Raw genomic sequence first — 17,928 nt, 5'->3', positions numbered from 1 at the left:
AAACTCGGCCAGGACACGGGGCTCAACATCCATAAAGTTTGCAAAGAGTGCCATTGGATCTCTAATGACAACAGAAGATTAAAGACTGCTGAAGCCAGCACCATTAGCAGTACTTTGCCCCCTAAAGCCATTATGGGACATAAGTTCTTTTTTGACTATAAGGGAAAAGTGCTACCTGTTGAATCACCACTTCCTGCTGCATGTTGGTGTTTGCCTGGAGGTCTTGCATCCATGTTGTACTGAAGCAACCCAGCTTTGTTGTGGAACATGATGGGATTGTAATAAAAGGTGGTATGGCTGCAAGGGATAAACCATAAGAACTTTGTCATTGTTAGTTTTGTACTGACGGTGTGTCTGTACTGTTTGTTTGGGGTTTGGGTTTTTTTGTATCACTGCAGGGAGGGAGTGGTGCTCTGAGCGGTGTTTTGACTTCAGTTTCCCTGCTGCTAACACAAGGGTGGAGGTGGGGAGAATAAAACTATGTTGAATGTCCTGGTGATAAAATGCCATAGTATTGCAGAAACCTGTTTCAATTCTTTCTCAGAGAAAAGCTGGTGGTCTTCCTGTAGTGAGGGGGAATCCTCCTCCACCTCCTATGTTCATCAAACCACTCCAGGTGGGCCAACCAAACTTATCGAGATTATCTCTGACTGCAACTGGGAGGAGGATCGCAATAAGATATTGAGCATCCTATCACAGCATATCAACAATAACATGCCACAGTCAATCAAAGTGGGTAGCTTCATTATTGAGTTGGCTTCAGAACACAAATCCCACGATGAGAAGAGTCCTCCCAGCTACTCCTCCAGAGTGAAAATCTCAATGCCATCCTACCAGGACAAGGGAGAGATGCCCGAGACACCTGTCTTGGAGACTCCTGATAGTGAAGTGTCATCATGCAAAAAAACAGAGAATCTAAAGTTCTTGCAGGCAGACACCTTGGACAAACAACAAGAGAAGTTGCATGGGGGCAAAGGTTTGCCTTTTTATACAGGGCTTTCTCCTGCAGGAAAGCTGGTCGCCTACAAACGCAAAGCTAATATGAGCCCCTCAGGCTTGATTCAGGTGGGTCCGTCTGCCTTTACTGTGGAGAGTAGATTCCATTTCCTCTGAGGTTCCTGAATTCCTTCAAGGAGCAAAAACAGAAAATATTGAATGTGACTATCTGTCACATGCATTCTTGGTATCGGGGAGGTTGCTAGTTAAGAGTCAATAAATAGTAGAAAGTCTGGTATGGTGATTAGAAATCTGAAACACAGTAGTTTTAGAAAGTCCTGTTGGTGTGTTTGGGATTAAGTTATTGTGGGGAGGGGGCCAAATTTTTATTAAAGTCTTTCTCACGCTCTGGAAGACTTGTCAGAGATGAACTTGGTTCTCTTGTTAATTGATGGCTGCCAAGGACCACAGGAGAAACCAGCTTAGAGGAAGATGTATACTGGGGCAGATCTTTTAAAAGAGATTATGTAGAAATTAACCTTTTTTTTTTTTAAATGCCTTATCATTAATACATACTATCAGTTTGTCTGTTCATCGCTTTCAGATCAGGTATTTGATCTTAAGATTTCATAAACCTAAACTTGAAATCCCTCTTTTCCATGGAAACTGATATTATAAATTCAGTATTATGAATTAGCTGTAGGATGCGGATTCCCTCTGCTAATTGTAGAAAGTAGTTGTGTGGGGTGAAGCCCCTTAATAAATAGATACATATTTGATACAGAAAGCTGTGAGAACATTTTTAGAACAAGCTAATCGGGGCAGGGCTGGGATGAGAGGAAGGTGAGAACTTCAGGAGACTTAAAAATACAGTGCCAGACAAAGGAGAAACTGGACAAAAATATCTAGTTTCACTGATGACCAAAAATATTGGTCATCAGTGAAAGCTGTTTAGGCCAGGCTTTTCAAATGTGGCAAGCGATCTTTGGTGCCTCAGGTTTGGGGACCCACTATGATACCTGATTTTTTTTTTAAGAGGATAAGTACTCTGTTTATTCTGCAAATCAGTGCCCTTTTAAGGTGCCTCAGGTTGTGCACCCAAGATTTCCAGTCATTTATTTAAAATATTAACTTAAGTAGGGTTTGTTCAAACTTTATCCTGGAAATGTAGAGGTTGATGTTGTATGAAAATAATCAGTAAAACTTAGCAGATTTGAAGTTTGACAGAATCCATTGACCACAAGCATTTAGCATAACCTTCTTCAAAACATTTTACCCCTTCTCTTTTTCAGGCAGCTGTTGTTATAATCCATTCTTTTAATCCTATGCATACAGAGTACAAGCTAATTCCCATGGCATGGCACCTGTAGCTAGAGGTCTTCTCAGCTCAAGGAAGCAGCTGGCTGATGTTTGCAGGGCTGGCTGGTTCTTTCACGCGCCGATTGCAGTGGGGGCGCCCATGCCTCTGGATGAGGGGCCCAATGGCCTTGCCCCCCATTGCTGATTGGCTGAGGGCTACATGACAACCCTCACAACCAGTCAACGGTGGGGGGTGGGGGTGGCATCCATCTTGGAGTCCCCTTTGCACCAGCAGCCCCTCTTCTTGGTGGGCTGTGTGGCAGGGCCACAGCACCGTCAGGATGGCTGGCTCCCTCTGCAGAGCCAGCATTTTATTTTCAGTAAGTTGTTTTTTGCTTTGTTTGTTTTTGCGAGCAATGCTGGATTTTGCAGTTTCAGTAGGTCCCTTCCCTATAACTGTATCAGGTGATACTAGGGATGATAAGGGATAATGTTATGAAGATAAATTGGTGGTTATCTCTCTAAAAGACTTGTCCCATCGTGCATGACAACAGGTATTCTTTCTTCTGTGGCTCTTGACAGCCACCAAAAGTAATAGGATTTAAAAAGTGAATATATTCCAAACTTCCCTTGCCATCAAGTTTGAAAAATCCTCTATAGAGAAGTCTGCAGCAAAAGCCAGAGTTCAGGGATGACATGTTGAGCAAAGTTAGCACTTCCTTTTCTATCTCCTGGTCCCCCCCTTGACTCCAAGGCCTTTGGTGAATGTCCTGTCTCCTAGAGTCTGAATGACATCTAAAGTCTGGGTAATATGTGAAAAAATTGCTTGGAATTATCCTAAGCAGAAAGCAAATGAGCCCTTCCCATTCTGAATAACAAGGTTACACTCAGAAGCACTTTTGAAGATCCCAGGGAATGAAACACCTTGTCCAAAGGTGGTGAATTTAGCAACTTTTTTCACAGAATTTCCCTTTTCCACTTTTTTCAGGTTAATGGTAAAAGTTACCCTCAGGCCAAACTGCTTTTGGGACAGATGGGGGCATTGCATCCAGCCAATCGGCTAGCTGCTTATATCACAGGCAGGCTGCGACCCACAGTACTTGATATCTCAACTCTCAGTACTGTGATCTCCAAGGTAGCATCCAATGCTAAGGCAGCTGCTTCCAGGACACCATCAGTCCAGGTGCCCACAACATCAGCTCCCAAAACTACATCCTCCACCAGCACTACTTCAACCCCCACTGTGACGACTCTGAAAGCTCATGTCCCAGCACAGAGACAGATAGGTAGGTTGGAACTTACTTGCTATATTTTTAAATTGCCTGACACTAAAATGCAGAGTTGAGTGTACAGCATTGCTGTTGATTTCTCTCCAACAGTGCATGCTGCGTTTGGCTCTCGGAGTTGGCTACCTAAACTGCCTCTGCAATAAATAACCTCTTTACCTAAAACATGCAGCTTTATTTTAGGTTAGTATTTTGTTTTACAAATGTTTGAAACGATACCCTAGTATATTGATTTAAAAAAAAAAAAGAAATAGTAGAGACAAAAAGTGGATGGAAAAGTACTGGTTCGGTGTTATGCTTGGGCTTTTGTTCTTACTGGGGTTTTTTTCTGATTGTGAACCTTTAATATTGTTTGTCATCAGCCTTTATGGTGAGAACTTCTCAAACCAAAGAGTTGAAAGAAATGGGATGAATCTAGTTTGTGGTTCTTTGAAGCATTGCTATTTTTCTACTGTTGGCATTACGTTTGAACCTCTGGTGTCACGTAACTGGGAGGTATAAAAGAACAAAGAAGCATAAAGAGAAACCATGGAAATCCGATTTAAGAAAATTACAGAAGTGCAGCCATACCACCTCAGCCTGTAATCTCATTGGGTTTCACAAGCTGAGCAGAGTTGTGAGTAGTTGGATGGGAGACCTTCCAAAGTAAACAGCGAGTGCTAAAAGAAGTGTTGTGATGCTCATTCATCTGAATTGGTAATCAAACGGTTGCCCCAGCATGGCATGAGCAAACTGCTTATTAGAAGTGCTATCTTTTGGATATGAAAAACAAAGAGGCCCAACCACGTGGTTATTAAAGATTCCAAGAAACTCTTTTGCAAGAGAAGGGGATGTCAACCTGTGTCCTGGCAAAATTCTGATATTTTTGGTTAATGTTCTTTCTTATCTAAATTTTCTCTACAGTATAAACAGGAGATATTGTTTTCCTTTTCTTGTAATTAACATTTGTACTGTATATCTGTGCAACATTAAAGAGATGGCTGTATTTTTTTTTTGATGGGTGAAGTAATTTGTGCATATCTAATTTTGCAAAATGTTTTGACATGCTGAAGTAAAGAATGGTGGGTATGTGTGCATGTGCACATGTACGTCAGTAAGTAATTAAGATGTTACCACTGAGTTTGCCTAATAGTAATGCCCGCGCACTGTTTTCCTGCATATCCAGGTTTTATTCTCCAGTTTATAGGGTCTGGAGTGCTATGGAATCAGTGTTCTGATCTGTGAAGAGTGGAATATATGTGGAAGAAGCTTCTCAAAAGTGACGCATTCCAGTTGGTTAAAAATGATCCCATTTGCCCTCAACTGTAGGCAGGTGATTGCAGTTTGAAGGGACTACGCTGGACCCTCTTCCAAATCAAAAACCAAACAAATAATGTCTACCTTTTTAAAAAGACTGGATGCAATAGAAAGGGGATGGAGACTGAGAAGCAGTGATAGGACAAAAATATCAAAAATAAGCTTTTATAAGATAGATTTAAAACTTAGGGAATTCCTTTTGAGTCTGCCCTACCATTTAGTTTATACTTTTGTGTCCTGAAAGTGAATTCTCTCTTAGTAGTTTCACAAATAAAGAGCAATCCCTTAAGGCTGGATTCTTTTCGTGGCCAAGATATATATACATTTTGATGTAATGCAAAGCCTGTTCAAGTTTCAGTTTATATACAAGGTGTCTTTAAGAGAACTAGGGGCTAACTTCTTGCTAAATTGCTGTTGTGGCATCTTATGGACGGCAGAGGGAGCCTGTTGCAATTTTGACCTGCAAGTTTTTATTTGCAGCTGCTCGACCCTCACCTGGTGGTGTGTTCACACAGTTTGTGATGAGTAAAGTTGGAGCTCTGCAACAGAAGATTCCTGGAGTGAGCACACCACAGCCCCTGACAGGGCCACAGAAGTTCAATATCAGGCCTACACCATTAATGGTCGTCAGTCCCGTGGTTCCCTCAAGGCCATCTCCGGTATACTGCACACTCTCTTCTGGGGTCACTGCAGCTACCACCACCACCTCTCCAGTTACATTAGAAAGTGTTACCACTGTGGCACCATCTACTGTGGCAACAACTACTGTGACCACAACTGGCCGTACAGGAGCTAATGAATCTACCTACTCTCCTCCCGGCATTGCCATTACAGGTGCTCCTGAAACATCTGGAACCAACTCCTGTACTACTGCCTCACCCAGCACACCTACTGCCACTGTGAACATAGCAAAAACAACTGAGATGGCTACACCAGTAGCAACGGTATCATTTCCTAAATCTGTAGTAACGTCACCAACAGTTACTCATCCTGTTCCCACCACCTCCACTTCCACAGTTGTGATGACAACTGCAGTAGTGACATCCACGGTGACCACGCCCACTTCATCTGTTGGTTCTGTTCCTATTATACTCTCGGGGATTAATACAGGTCCTTCACTGAATCCAAGACCGGGTAAGTCTTGGGGTCTGTGGGTTGATGGTTAGTGTAAAGACTTACAGTTTCTGTCTTCCTAGGTGGAATAAATCTGCAACTAACCAGTTCAGTCTGAGGGGAAAAAAAACAAAGAGCACAGTAGTGGGATATAGAGCTTCACTTGTAAGCTGGTGGTATTACTCCAGGCAAGGCTTATAGTGAACAAAAAATAGTTACCTGATGATTTTTCAGCAGCTAAGGTGAAATGAGCTGAGACATTACAAGATATTTTCCCAGCTAATAAATGTCCATATCACAAAACCATCACCACCACAGTTCCCACAAGCTGGTGTGGTCACTGGCAGTCTTGGCAAAAAGAATACAAAGTTGGCATGGAAATAATTAAATGTTATTCCTAGGATTAGATTTTTGTGGGTGTTATCTTTTTATATTAAATCTCAGAAAAAGGGTACGTCATACACAGAAAGCTTGTCTGTGTCCCTCTCAACTATATATTTGTCCCAAAAAAAGAAATCATCCACAAAACCCCTTGCCTTTTGCATTTTTCCAGGGCCACCACAGTTAGAATGTCACCCCAACTGCCATTCCTAGGGTTGATATTTCTGCATCATGGTTGAATAGTGTTACTAGAACAGTGTGGAGAAAATTGTACCGTATGGATTTCATATTGTTACATGTTTTGTGGATAAACTTAATGACATTACTTACAAAGTAGTTTTGGAGGGACATTGACTTGAAAAGCTACTCTTGTCCCTGAAATTTTTGTTTGCCTACATCTGTAATAACCAATGCCTAATGACTTTCTTCTGTCAACAAGTGTTGTAACTTGCAGTCTTTTTATTATTATTGTTACATAACTTTTTAGAAGATGCTGCTTCTCTTACTACAACTGCAAATCCCCAGGGGCTGCCTTCTGGAACAGAAAAGCGGGTGGGACCTCGATTACTACTGATTCCAGTTCAAGGTGCTCCTCCTTTGCGACCCCTCCACAATGTGCAGCTTGCTCAGGGACAGAGGATGGTCTTGCAGCCTCTCAGGAGCCCTGGTGGGGTAAACCTGTTCAGACATCCTAATGGACAGATCATCCAGCTTGTCCCACTGCATCAGCTCCGAGCTGCTGGCACCCAACCCAACGTTCAGCCAGTAATGGTCCGTAATCCAGGTAAAAAGCCCAAGCTGTTCTTGACTGATTAAATGTATTTTTCAGGGGGTAAATCTTGCAGGTCTGTCTCTCTCACTTGTAAATAAGAGTTTTCTCTTAACAACATGGAAATTGAGAACAGACAGGCAGATGACAGGAAGCAGTGTCCTGCTGCTTCTCAAGAATGCTGTGTTTGTATAACATAATTTCTCCTTTTCTGCCCCCTTTTCTGTAAATGCAGCTTTGGTGGGCAAACTGAGAATCAAAATCCACCAGTCAAAGTAGGAACAGCAAGCACAAGCCCTGGTAAAATTGACTGGGGAGGGGCAGTACAGTAAAAGCTGTGTTATCTAGCATTTAAGTAACCAGAACACTGTATTAACGGGAATTTCTGGCCAGCCAGCCGGACACGGGGGCTTGAGGGGAGAAGCTTGCAAGGGGCTGGGAAAGCTCTCTGCCACTCACCACCCTGCACTGCCACTGCTCCACTTGCCCCCCATCCTCCGCTCCATGTACAGCCGCCACCACCCCCCTTGCTCCATGCCTGGCCAAAAAACCCCTGCCTTCAGGAAACCGGAATTTTTGTATAACTGGCACCCCCTTATGCCACACATGCTGGATACTGTAATTGGCCAGAATGTTACTTGCATGGAAGGATAGGCCTCGGCCCCTCAAAAGATTCTGGGTAAGGGTTGAAATAGAAAAATACTGCAAGGGGGAGGTTTTTTAAAAATGCTTTGCATTTGCTGACTCCACATGCCACCAACAACAGCAAGAGAAAATTGGTGCTTACGGTGGCATCTCTCTTTTTTTTCTTTTAAAAATGTCCCTTTGGGGTCCTATAAGTGCACAAGTTACTAAGGTTGAGTAAGAAAAAAAATTAACATAACCTCTTAGTCTGGTCAATTTATTTCAACAGTATTTCATTCATTAACTTTTAAATTGAACACATTTTCCTAAAAATTATATATTTTTTTTAAATTTCAAACTGAGATTGTCCATAACTTCCCTTTTATCTGTTTGGGGGGAAGGTGGAGGGTGTGGAATTCCACTTTTCTTCTCTTAACAATTGTAGGGAGGAAGGAGTTTTTCTCTACCAACAGGAAATTAAAAAATTGAACTTTTAAATTTCATTTGAAATTTCTGATTTAAAAGAAACTTCTCAGATTTTTAAAAATATTTTCATTATGTCCTTTTTTTGAGTTGTGTTTATGATTGCATTGTGTATTGATTCAAAAAAATTGTGAAAAGGAAACGTAGTACAGAAATTGTATAGCAGCGTACCACTTCTGCAGCAGCAGGTTTCTTATACCTAAGTTTATGGTCCATAATTGTCTGTTTTACTATATAGTACCATGTGCTGGAACCACAAAGAGAGATTGATTTCTGGAAATAGTAATTACTATTTAATATCTCTCACATAGGGTCTGTTGTAGGAATTCGGTTGCCTGGACCTTCTAAGCCTCTTGAGACGCCTGTATCTCCTACTCCCTCCACTCCTGTGTCTTCTGTTTCCCCTGTAGCCAGCCCAGTAGTACAGACTGTGGGGTCCAAGTCTCCACAAGCAGCTAATCTGGTCACTCAAGCATCATCCGTCCTACCACCAGTGCCCTGTTTTGTATCACAAGCAAGCACTCTGACTCTGAGGATCTCACCTCCAGCTTCCAGCACCATGGCAAGTCAAACGTGCTCTGAAACTAAAGTAACCCAAAGCTCAGGAGGTCAGCCAACTAGTGCTGCCAATCTCATACCACTTCAGTCTGGCAATTTTGCTTTACTTCAGCTCCTAGGACAGAAGTCTGTTCCAAACTCCATTCTACATCATGTGGCATCCCTTCAGGTAAAGAAGGATTCCAAGAATGTAAGCCAGAAAGAAGAGGAGTTCATTCCTACTAAGCAGCAAGAGGATGAAAAGCCAGAAGAGGTTGAAGTCATGGAATCGGAGGTCACAGTGTCAGACGGCAAACCAGAGGAAAATGAATTGTCAGTAGATCAGTTAACTAGTAGTGGGGAGTCAGCAGCTAGTATGATGTTATCTGACAGAAACTCTGTTGCATCCGAAACAGCTGACAGAGAGTCAGAGATGCTGGAGGATTACTCAAATGACACTTCCACCTTCCAACATGATGTGTCTGCTGATGTGATATCATCAGACCACTCATACATCAGTGAGAAAAATAAAGTTGTCACTGAGAAGAAAGATGCACCTGTAGATTCTGAAGAGGCATCAGGGGAGGTTTCAAATAATGCTGAAACTGTTTTGGAAGTATCAGAACAAACCGGTCTGATAGCAGATGAGCCTGCAAATACTACATGTCCACTGAGTTTCGGGAAGCAGGAAGAGGCTGCAGAGGCTATGGAATTAAAGAGCTGTGGGGTGGAACAAATGAACTCTGAACAGGCAGAGAGCCCAGAAGCTAATCAGGAGGAAAATGCACAATTGCGGAACAAAGGGAAGGACACTGTGGATGCTGCACAGCCACAGAGTCCACAGGAGAAGCAAGAGCATTATGCAGAGTTGGTGAGCAAAGAGGAGCAGAAGACTCAGCCTCCTGACAACCAGAAAAAACCTGAAGACAGTGCTGCACAGTCAGAGGTCAGAAAAGAATGTGCGGGATCTACAGAGGCAGAGAGTATCAGGGAAGAAGAAGGAAATAAATCTGAGATCAGTTACACAGGGGAGAAGTATACAATCTCAGGAGAGAAACATGTACAAAGTGATGAGGGCTGTAAAAGTTTGGTTATCCAAGAAAGCCATGGCACACCTAACCAAGGACAAGGCACTGCTGATTTGCAGGAAGAAGGTAAAACTGGTAAGGTCGATTCAAAACGCGTCAGTGATTTTGGGAACAAAATATCTAGTCATGCAACCACTTCCAAAAATAAAAGTAGTGCAGAGAATGATGGCAAAACTGAGAAATCTGCTAAAGATTATCTCCTAACACCAGAAGATAGAGCACAAGAACTCAAACATCACAAAAAGGGTTATATACCCACTGCTGATACTGCTCTTGATTACATGGAAGAGGAGGATGAGGATGAGGAGGATGAAAAAACTGATGATTCTGCTGATGAGATGCTGGATGGAGCTTCTGACTTCCAGAGTGAAGAGGAAGTGGATGTTGAAAAACTGGTGGGTACCTAACTGTAAACTGCAACATCTTGATTTGTGAAATATTTTTCCCCCTGAAAAACAACAAGCTAATGATGTGTCAAGATACGCAAGCCTAGAAACTCACTAAGCTGTTAATGGGCTAGGTGTTAATTACTTTGAAAGGTGTGAATACAGGTCAAAAAGTTTTTGGTTTCAGGCTAGTTAAGCAAACTCTTGACAGTACTTGGCTCTATTAACAGTATGTGTTCTGTTTGAGAGACAGGATTGTAGGCAGAGTTGTCTGTTTCACTGTTAAGGAAATGGGATACATTGACAGATTAGTGATAGAAACACAGTATGTTCCTTCCCTTTGATATTGGTTCAGACAAGTCAGGTTTTCACTTTAGAACATAACAGTTTTTAGGATCATGAAAAAGGTATTTGATCAGTTTCCATTTTCCTGCCTTCTCATGGTGACCCTTCCTCATTTCTAGAAGCAAATATGAAGGATCTTTGAACTCCCTCTGTAGTGTCTGTCTGCCTAAGTATCTTGAGCAAAATTCTTTCACAGGCTTGAATTGTGAAAGACTTTATCTGTATATCCATATTGCTGCTCCTCTAGATATAACTAGCTTTAGGTACTGTTAACAGAGAAGCTGCAGCAACACAGCTCAGCATAGGCTGAAAACCCTGCCCGAGTAAACAATCAGTTATGTGCTGAGCTTTCAATATGACTAGTAGTAGTCAAGCATATTTAATTAATGACCACTGTAGGTACTTAAGTGAAGTCCTGTCATTAGATGGCTTGCTACTTTTGTAAACCTTTAAAATGGCATGAAATAAATGCATTGCTGTCATTCATCAAACATGTTTTCATAGTTCTGAAAACCCCTAGAAAGTCTGCTGGAGATAAATTTTGTTTTTGTTTTTTTCAGGCCTAGTATTTTTTTTTATCTCTGTTGTCCTCTATGTGAATATACAGAGAAGTACTTTATGAAGGTTGTCTGTTCATTGTGCAAAGAGCGTGCAGGGGGAGTAGCATCACTCAGATTGTTAACCCACTTGAGTACCTGTTGATTCATTTTTACTGCCATTATGTGCCGGGATATGATGCTTTCATGTTAAGCTTACAGAAAAGGCTATGAATGGGGGACATGATATCTGGAGGACTGTAGGATGTGTGGCAGTGGTTTAATAATACAGCAGAGTAGGTTTAGATTGGATATCAAGGGAAGATGAGAGAGGTTAGAAAAGTGAGGCAATGGCACAAGCTGCTTATGGGTGTTTGCAGAGTCTCCTTCATTGGAGGCTTTCAGGAAGAGGTTAAATAGCCATAGTCAGGGATAATTTAGAAGTAGCAATGCCTGGAGCATGCTGTGAAGAGCAGTAGGTGGAAACTAAAAAGACTTCTATATGCGTTGCCCAGAGATCATGGGAAGAGCTCTGCAGTCCAAAGCAGAAATTGGAGAGGACTGCTCAGCACAGGAGAATAAAGCAGACTGTCACAATCAGCTTGGTTATTAAAGAAGGTTAAAGGATCTAGGATAAGTTTATGGAGGACATAGGATGATAGGGGAATTCTGGCTGTCTATCAGGGTGTGAATTTGTGTTCATGGTCCCCAGGTTGCAGAGTGGAGGGCATTTGGTTTTTTTATGTTTCTGAGCTTTGCTGATTGCTACAAAGGAATTTTTCCTTTTCTGTTCTGCAGAAGCCAGGGTTTTGCTCGTGCATTGATTGTTGGCTGCTGTCAAAGGCTGGGATTTAAGACAGGTGTACCAGTGCTTCTGCTGAGACTTAAAAAACCTAAAGGTTCTGGTCAAAAGGGTTTTGCTTCTCTGCTCAGGGTCAGACTGACCACCACATTTCAGATCAGGAAGGGATTTTCAGCCAGATAAGCAAAACCCCCCCACAGCACTAGCCGTCCTCTGTAGTGGGGGCTGTAGTCCTCTTCCTTGGATCTCTTGAGCATGTTTTTAGCTGTTTGCTGTGGCTGGACATTGATAGTGCCTTTTTCCTGTGCTTTACCCTTAGCAAGTTGTGGCAGAGGTTGTTTTGGGTATGATGCCTGGTAGTTGGTGCAGTTGGGTTGTTCATGCAGTTTTACAGGTTAGACCAGGGATGCCAAAGATACAGCCCATAAGCATCTGGCCCCCCAGTGCTGGTTTTGGGTCTTGAGTTGATCCACATGCCATGCAGCAGGCACTGGACCAACCCTGCATGCAGGTCCCTGGGATACATGCCACACACAGCGTTCATTTCACAATGCATGCTGCATGTGACACTCACGTAGGGCTAGTCCTGGACTCCCCTTGCATGCTGGATCCAACACTTGCTTCAGCCAGTCTGAGACTGTGCCACATGTGGTGCCCACTCCAGCTAGTCCAAAGCAGACACTGCATGCAGCACTTCTTGAAGCGTGGTTCTAGACCGACTAGAGTTGGGTTCTGGATTGGGCATGTCAGGAGGAGGAGGACTGTGCCTGCATCTCTAGCATGCCCGATCCAGTGCCTGCTTTGGGTAGTCTGAAATCTGCACTGCACCTTTCCTGGACCAGCCAGAATGGGTGCCACAATCACTTCATGTCCCTGACTGGTTGGAGTGTGCTGCAGGTGCTAGATCTGTCGTGTGTGCATCTTAGACCAGCTGGAGTGTGGCACAGGGCTGGATTCAGCCCCTGGGGCCAGCCCCATGCCTTTTCATGTGGCCTGTGGACTGGTTCCTAGGGGCCAAGTGAGTTTGACTCCCCTGTGTTAGACAAACATATGTTTAGGATGGTTTAGATAGGGGTGATTCTGCCTTGAGCAAAGGGTTGAACTAGAGACCTCCTGAGGTCCCTTCCAGGCCTTTTTCTCCTATGATTTGTCCATAGACCTGTAAATCCTTATATGTTGGTAAGTTCAGTGGCTCTTCAGTGTTGTTACCTAGTTTGGTTCTTTGCTCCTAGTCACATAAGCTATCTCTTTTTTTCCCTCTTCCCTGCCTCTAGTTTTAGTTCATTCTAGAAAGTTAGAGATTTTTAAGTACTCATTTGAATTGTGTATATATTGAAAGGATCTCTGCAATCAAAACTGTACTTGCTGTTTTTTACTGCAGATATACTGGTATATGAGGTGGAGCAGGAACAGGTTTTTAGTTTTAATTATTGGTTGTATTTTAGAATATAGCCTTTTTGGCTTTACTTTCCTTATTATACTCTTATGAGATCCTTTGCTGAAGTCTGGGATAGTCATTATCATTTTTTCAGGATTCATTTTCAAATAAAAATATTTTGTTTACCTTCCTGCTTGCTTCTCTTTGCAAATCACAGAAAAGTAATATCTGTTTCAAGATTACTATTTTACTTCCATATACACCATATAATTTTTCTTCAAATTTTGAAATTGTTTGGGAAATAAAATCCTGAAAAACAGTACCCAGAAAGCAGCAGTATTTAACCCAAATTGCAAAGGACATTTCTTGTCCTTTTTATAAGAAGGACTCGCTTGCTTCACATTTCTACCTAAGATCTAGTATGTGTAACCAAGTTTTTATCAGTTTAACATAGAATCACAAAAGTTGTAAAATTTTTTGTTAATAGTGTTGATGGAGAAAGTCTGCCTGGGCAAGCTTAGTTTAGCATGATATATAGAGAACTAAGCTTAAATTTAAAAAAATTACATCTCTATCTACTTCTCAAAAAAGAAAAAAAAAGGCTAAAGTGTAACCCAGTCACTAGAGAGAAGTACTTCTCAGTGGGGGGAACAAAGATAATTTTTTTCATCAAAGGCTTATGAGGGAACCAGAAAACCTGAGGCTTTAAAGATGGTGTGAATGGGGGTTGTCTTCTACTGTAGAAATAAGGAGGTCCAGAGAAAGAGGGAAAACTCCCTGAGAACTCTCCCTTTCTACAAAATCCACATCTCATTCAGTTTTCTCTTCCCTCATGACTGGCTCAGGTCTCCTTTAGCTCATCAGAGAGAAGCCCCATTGCTGTTAGACATGATGTATATTGGCTGAAGAAGAAGGAAGGAAGAACTGTGAGTATTTCCTTTCTGTTTTCCCATCCATTATCTTTAAAACAGTGATTCTCAACAAAGATGTTAAGGCACCCTCGGGTGCCTTTAGATCCTTTCAGGTGTGTCACGGGGTGCCATATAATGTTAGCACTGTTGTAAATGCATGATTCACAAGATTAAACCCAGAGATTTCAAAGGTGATACAATGTGTCAAAAACATTCAGATCTGTTGTGGCCTTTCTGAGGTCCTTGCAACAGAAACGCTGCTCTACTGTTTTTTTAGTAGTCAGAAAATAAATGAGAACTAATTTTTCTGAAGGGTGCCTGGAGTCTAAATAGGTTGATTACCAGTGCTCTAAACTGTACCTGAATGCCTCACTCCTTTCTGCAACATTGCAGCTTATGCTCCCCATGGTGACATGCTCTTCCATGGCTTTGTCCTGTCTTTGTACATAGCTTGCAAAGGTTGGATTGGCTGAGGTACTGATCTGGTTTTGATATGAAGCACAGTTGTGCCTGTGAAACTGCACTGTAGGGCTAGAGGTTCCTCTCAAGGACTTTTCTGGCCTTCAGACCCCTTGGTTCACATCTGAGTAGCTACGTGGTTCTTAGCTAGCCTTTCTAGCCATACTCTGCATGCAGTAGTAGATAGGTCGCTCTGCCAGGTGCTCCTGGTCTTCTGACTATGCATTTACTAGATTAAGCGGGTTTGCCATATTCAGGTTAGAGACTGGATGAGCCTCAAGAAACCAGGCTCCTCTATTCTTCTGTAAACAAAATATTCCACTTCGGCCTGGGCAGATGGTTGAAGTTGTCATCCTGCAGCAATCTGGCTGTACCAAGCTGTCTCTGCCCATTAATGAGGCCACAATGAAGGTTAATAGAAAGTGCTCAGTTGCCCCTAAAGGGCCATAATATTTTTATATCCACCTTCCACTTTACTCGGTGGTTGTTACTGAATAAATAAACCAAAGATATTTAGGTCCACCCTTAAGGAGAAGTGGCTGTGAACCTGTTACAAAGAAAATCTTATTTTCCTACAAGCCTTTAGGCTAAATTATCAATTTACTTGGCTCGGGCTTAGAAACATATAAGTAACTTTGACAGCCAGCCTATCAGCCGAAGTTAGAGGCGCTTTCTCAGCCCTTGCTTCTGAAGGGCAGACATTGGCGGGGACTTTGCTCCAAGCAGTCATAGACATGCCAGACCAGGCATTGTGCCCTATGGTTACAGTAGTGGTTGTGAGGCACTTTGCCTGGCTAAAGAGATTGAGATGACCAGAGGAGGTGCAGAATGCAGTGGAAGGTCTCCTCCATGTAGTTCATTCTGGGTCCCCTTAATTAAACTACAACTCTTCTTCCAGTTGTTCTGTGTGATCGTGTCCTGTAATGGAGAGTTAAATTTTGTTTCTCATTTTTTCTAGGAAGAGGGACCATCTCTCTTCAGTTTCTTCCCATCCCTTACAATACCTCTGCTTATTGCCTTTCATGTTGGGGGTACATAATTAAGGGAGATGCTGTGCTTCATAAGGGTTTGAAATATGTATACTGCTGGTTTCCCTTCTGCTAGCAATGTATCCCACAATTTTGCCATCGATATAAGATCTCTGTAACAAAGGGAAACTTACTGTCAGTAAATGAGATGGCAGAAGTGTTTCTGTGCATAGTTGCAAGAGTTTTTAGCTACTTAATTTGAATAATATCCTGTTGAGAGTTTTATATATAAAAATCTTTGTATTAACTCATGTGGTAGAGCAGCATGAGGGAGTCAAGTGTACAGTAAATTAGCAGTGGTGCTGAATTTGTTTTGCAACCTGCAGAAGCACAAGCTGTGTGTAGTATACAACTGTGGGAGATGCTGCTAGAAGAAAGGACTTTACCAGCTAAGAAATATTCTCTTTATTTCCCCTTGCCTGTTCTAAGTTAGATCACTTTAAGTGCCATGTTCCCGTAGTAAGTTCATAGAATCATACAAAAGTAGGGCTGGAAGGGTCCTTACAAGGTCATCTAGTTTGGCCACCTGCTGAAGGCAGGATCATCCCAGACAACTATGTCCAACTTGTTCTTGAAAACTCTTCAAGGATGGAGTTTCCACAGCTTCTCTAGGTAAACTATTCCAGTTCTTGACCACCCTTGTAGTCAGAAAGTTCCTCCTAGTCTCTAACCTCAATTTCCCTGCTGAAGCTGGAGGCCATTGCTCCTAGTCCCCTTTCCTACAGTCACTGAGAAAAGTCCATCTCCATCTTTCTGTAATCAGTCTCCCTTCAGGTATTTGAAGAATGCTGTCAAATTCCCCTTCAGTCTTTGCTTCTCCAAGGCCCCTAATCATCTTTGTTGATCCATGTTGGACTCTTTCCACGTGGTCCATGCCCTTGAAGTGTGGGGTCCAAAACTGGACTCCAGGTGAGGCCTCACCAGTTCTGAATGGAGTGGAAGAATTGCTTCCCTTGATTTGGAAATGATATTCCTGCTAATATAACCCAGGATGCTGTTGGCTTATTTATTTATTTTCCAACAAGAGCATACTGTTGGTTTACATTTAGTTTATGGTTTACTGATAATTGGAAGTACTATATTAGCAGGCACCAAGTGGTTATGGAGTTATAGATGGTTCTGTATTCATATTGACTATCCTTTGCTGCCCTAGCCAACCTTAATCTATAGCCAGTTACCAATATCTCGAGTATGTAATCCAACATCATTTTTTTCCCTTTCAGCCAGAAGAGTTAGTTAAAATACCAGTACTGCTCTGTGTATTCACAGTAATAGGCAGAATAAATTGCAAATTGAAATAAAGCAGTAGCTTTTGCAGACCTCTCGCTTTTCTGTGCTGTTATCAATGCATGTTGTCTTTTTACTTAATTTTTATTTTATTTTCTGTAATTAAATGTTTATATTGGTTTTAGGTAAGTATACAATTCAAAGAAGAGAGGAAGCAGCTCCCTATAAGGAAGGAAGGGATAGAAAGAAAGAAAAAAAGAGAGAGAGACAAGAGAAGACCAGGAAGAGTGGTTCAGGGTACTTCGGTGAAATGAAGTTTAGAATGGAGGCATAATTATATTTCTCACAAAAAAGGAAGGAAATATTAGCGTATAATTGAATTAGTGATGACAAATGTAAAAGAATAAAGACTGTTTTTGTAAATTGTTAAAGTTTGAGGTTTTTGTATGACACTGAATAAGACTGCCATTCCAGCATTCTAAGCACTGGCACACAGCTTTTTAATCTCTATAGTGACAATTGGAATAGGATTTTTTAGGTTACTGTGTTGGGATAATCTTAAAGCAGATCTGCCTTGGAGTTGGTTTTATTTAAAAATAACTGTAGGGCCAGTGTTCTTAAGAGCACCAGAGTGACTGGTCAAGCACTCATTTTTGCATGAACTCAAGAAAGTTTGTGCATGAGTTCCTCGCATAGTGTAGGAGAATTAGGGAGAATTAGGGACATGAGAGAGATGTCATGGGCCTCCAAAAAACAGTAAAACTGACTCTAAGCATTAAGAGAAGCTAAATTGACAGTGTAAAAAATGACAAGTTTTTTTCTCTTTCTGTTACAGTAATTTTTGCTATCTCCATAGATTTCCAAATTGGCATTAATTTTAATTGGAGCAAGAATGAGTCAGTGGCAGAGGTCCAAAATGAATAAGGTTCCATCTTAAGGACAGTCTGATTTTGTATCTGAAAGTGTAAATTAGAAGACTCTACCTCCATGCAGGCTTTGTGTAATTTATACTAAATGACTAAATAGCAAAAATTGGCCTTGCCA

At 41.8% G+C, this 17,928-nt stretch overlaps 1 protein-coding gene across 8 annotated transcripts in view; it reads left to right on the top strand.

Moving 5' to 3' along the window:
- MGA (MGA, MAX dimerization protein) overlaps window positions 1-17,928 on the top strand; it is an 83,165-nt gene that overhangs the window by 49,442 nt on the left and 15,795 nt on the right. For 4 of the 8 annotated variants that reach the window (XM_019551384.1, XM_019551385.1, XM_019551382.1 and 1 more), the window contains 6 exons: window positions 545-1,065; window positions 3,224-3,521; window positions 5,298-5,951; window positions 6,799-7,095; window positions 8,499-10,207; window positions 14,105-14,185. In XM_019551384.1, coding sequence (XP_019406929.1) covers window positions 545-1,065; window positions 3,224-3,521; window positions 5,298-5,951; window positions 6,799-7,095; window positions 8,499-10,207; window positions 14,105-14,185 — 3,560 coding nt within the window. The remainder of the gene's footprint in view (window positions 1-544; window positions 1,066-3,223; window positions 3,522-5,297; window positions 5,952-6,798; window positions 7,096-8,498; window positions 10,208-14,104; window positions 14,186-17,928) is intronic. The other 4 variants (XM_019551388.1, XM_019551387.1, XM_019551389.1 and 1 more) reach the window with 4 other exon arrangements.

This window comes from Crocodylus porosus, unplaced genomic scaffold (genome assembly GCF_001723895.1).
Source record: "Crocodylus porosus isolate Cpor-Errol unplaced genomic scaffold, CroPor_comp1, whole genome shotgun sequence".
Lineage (NCBI taxonomy): Eukaryota > Metazoa > Chordata > Crocodylia > Crocodylidae > Crocodylus > Crocodylus porosus.
This window is presented reverse-complemented; position numbering and strand designations above follow the sequence as displayed.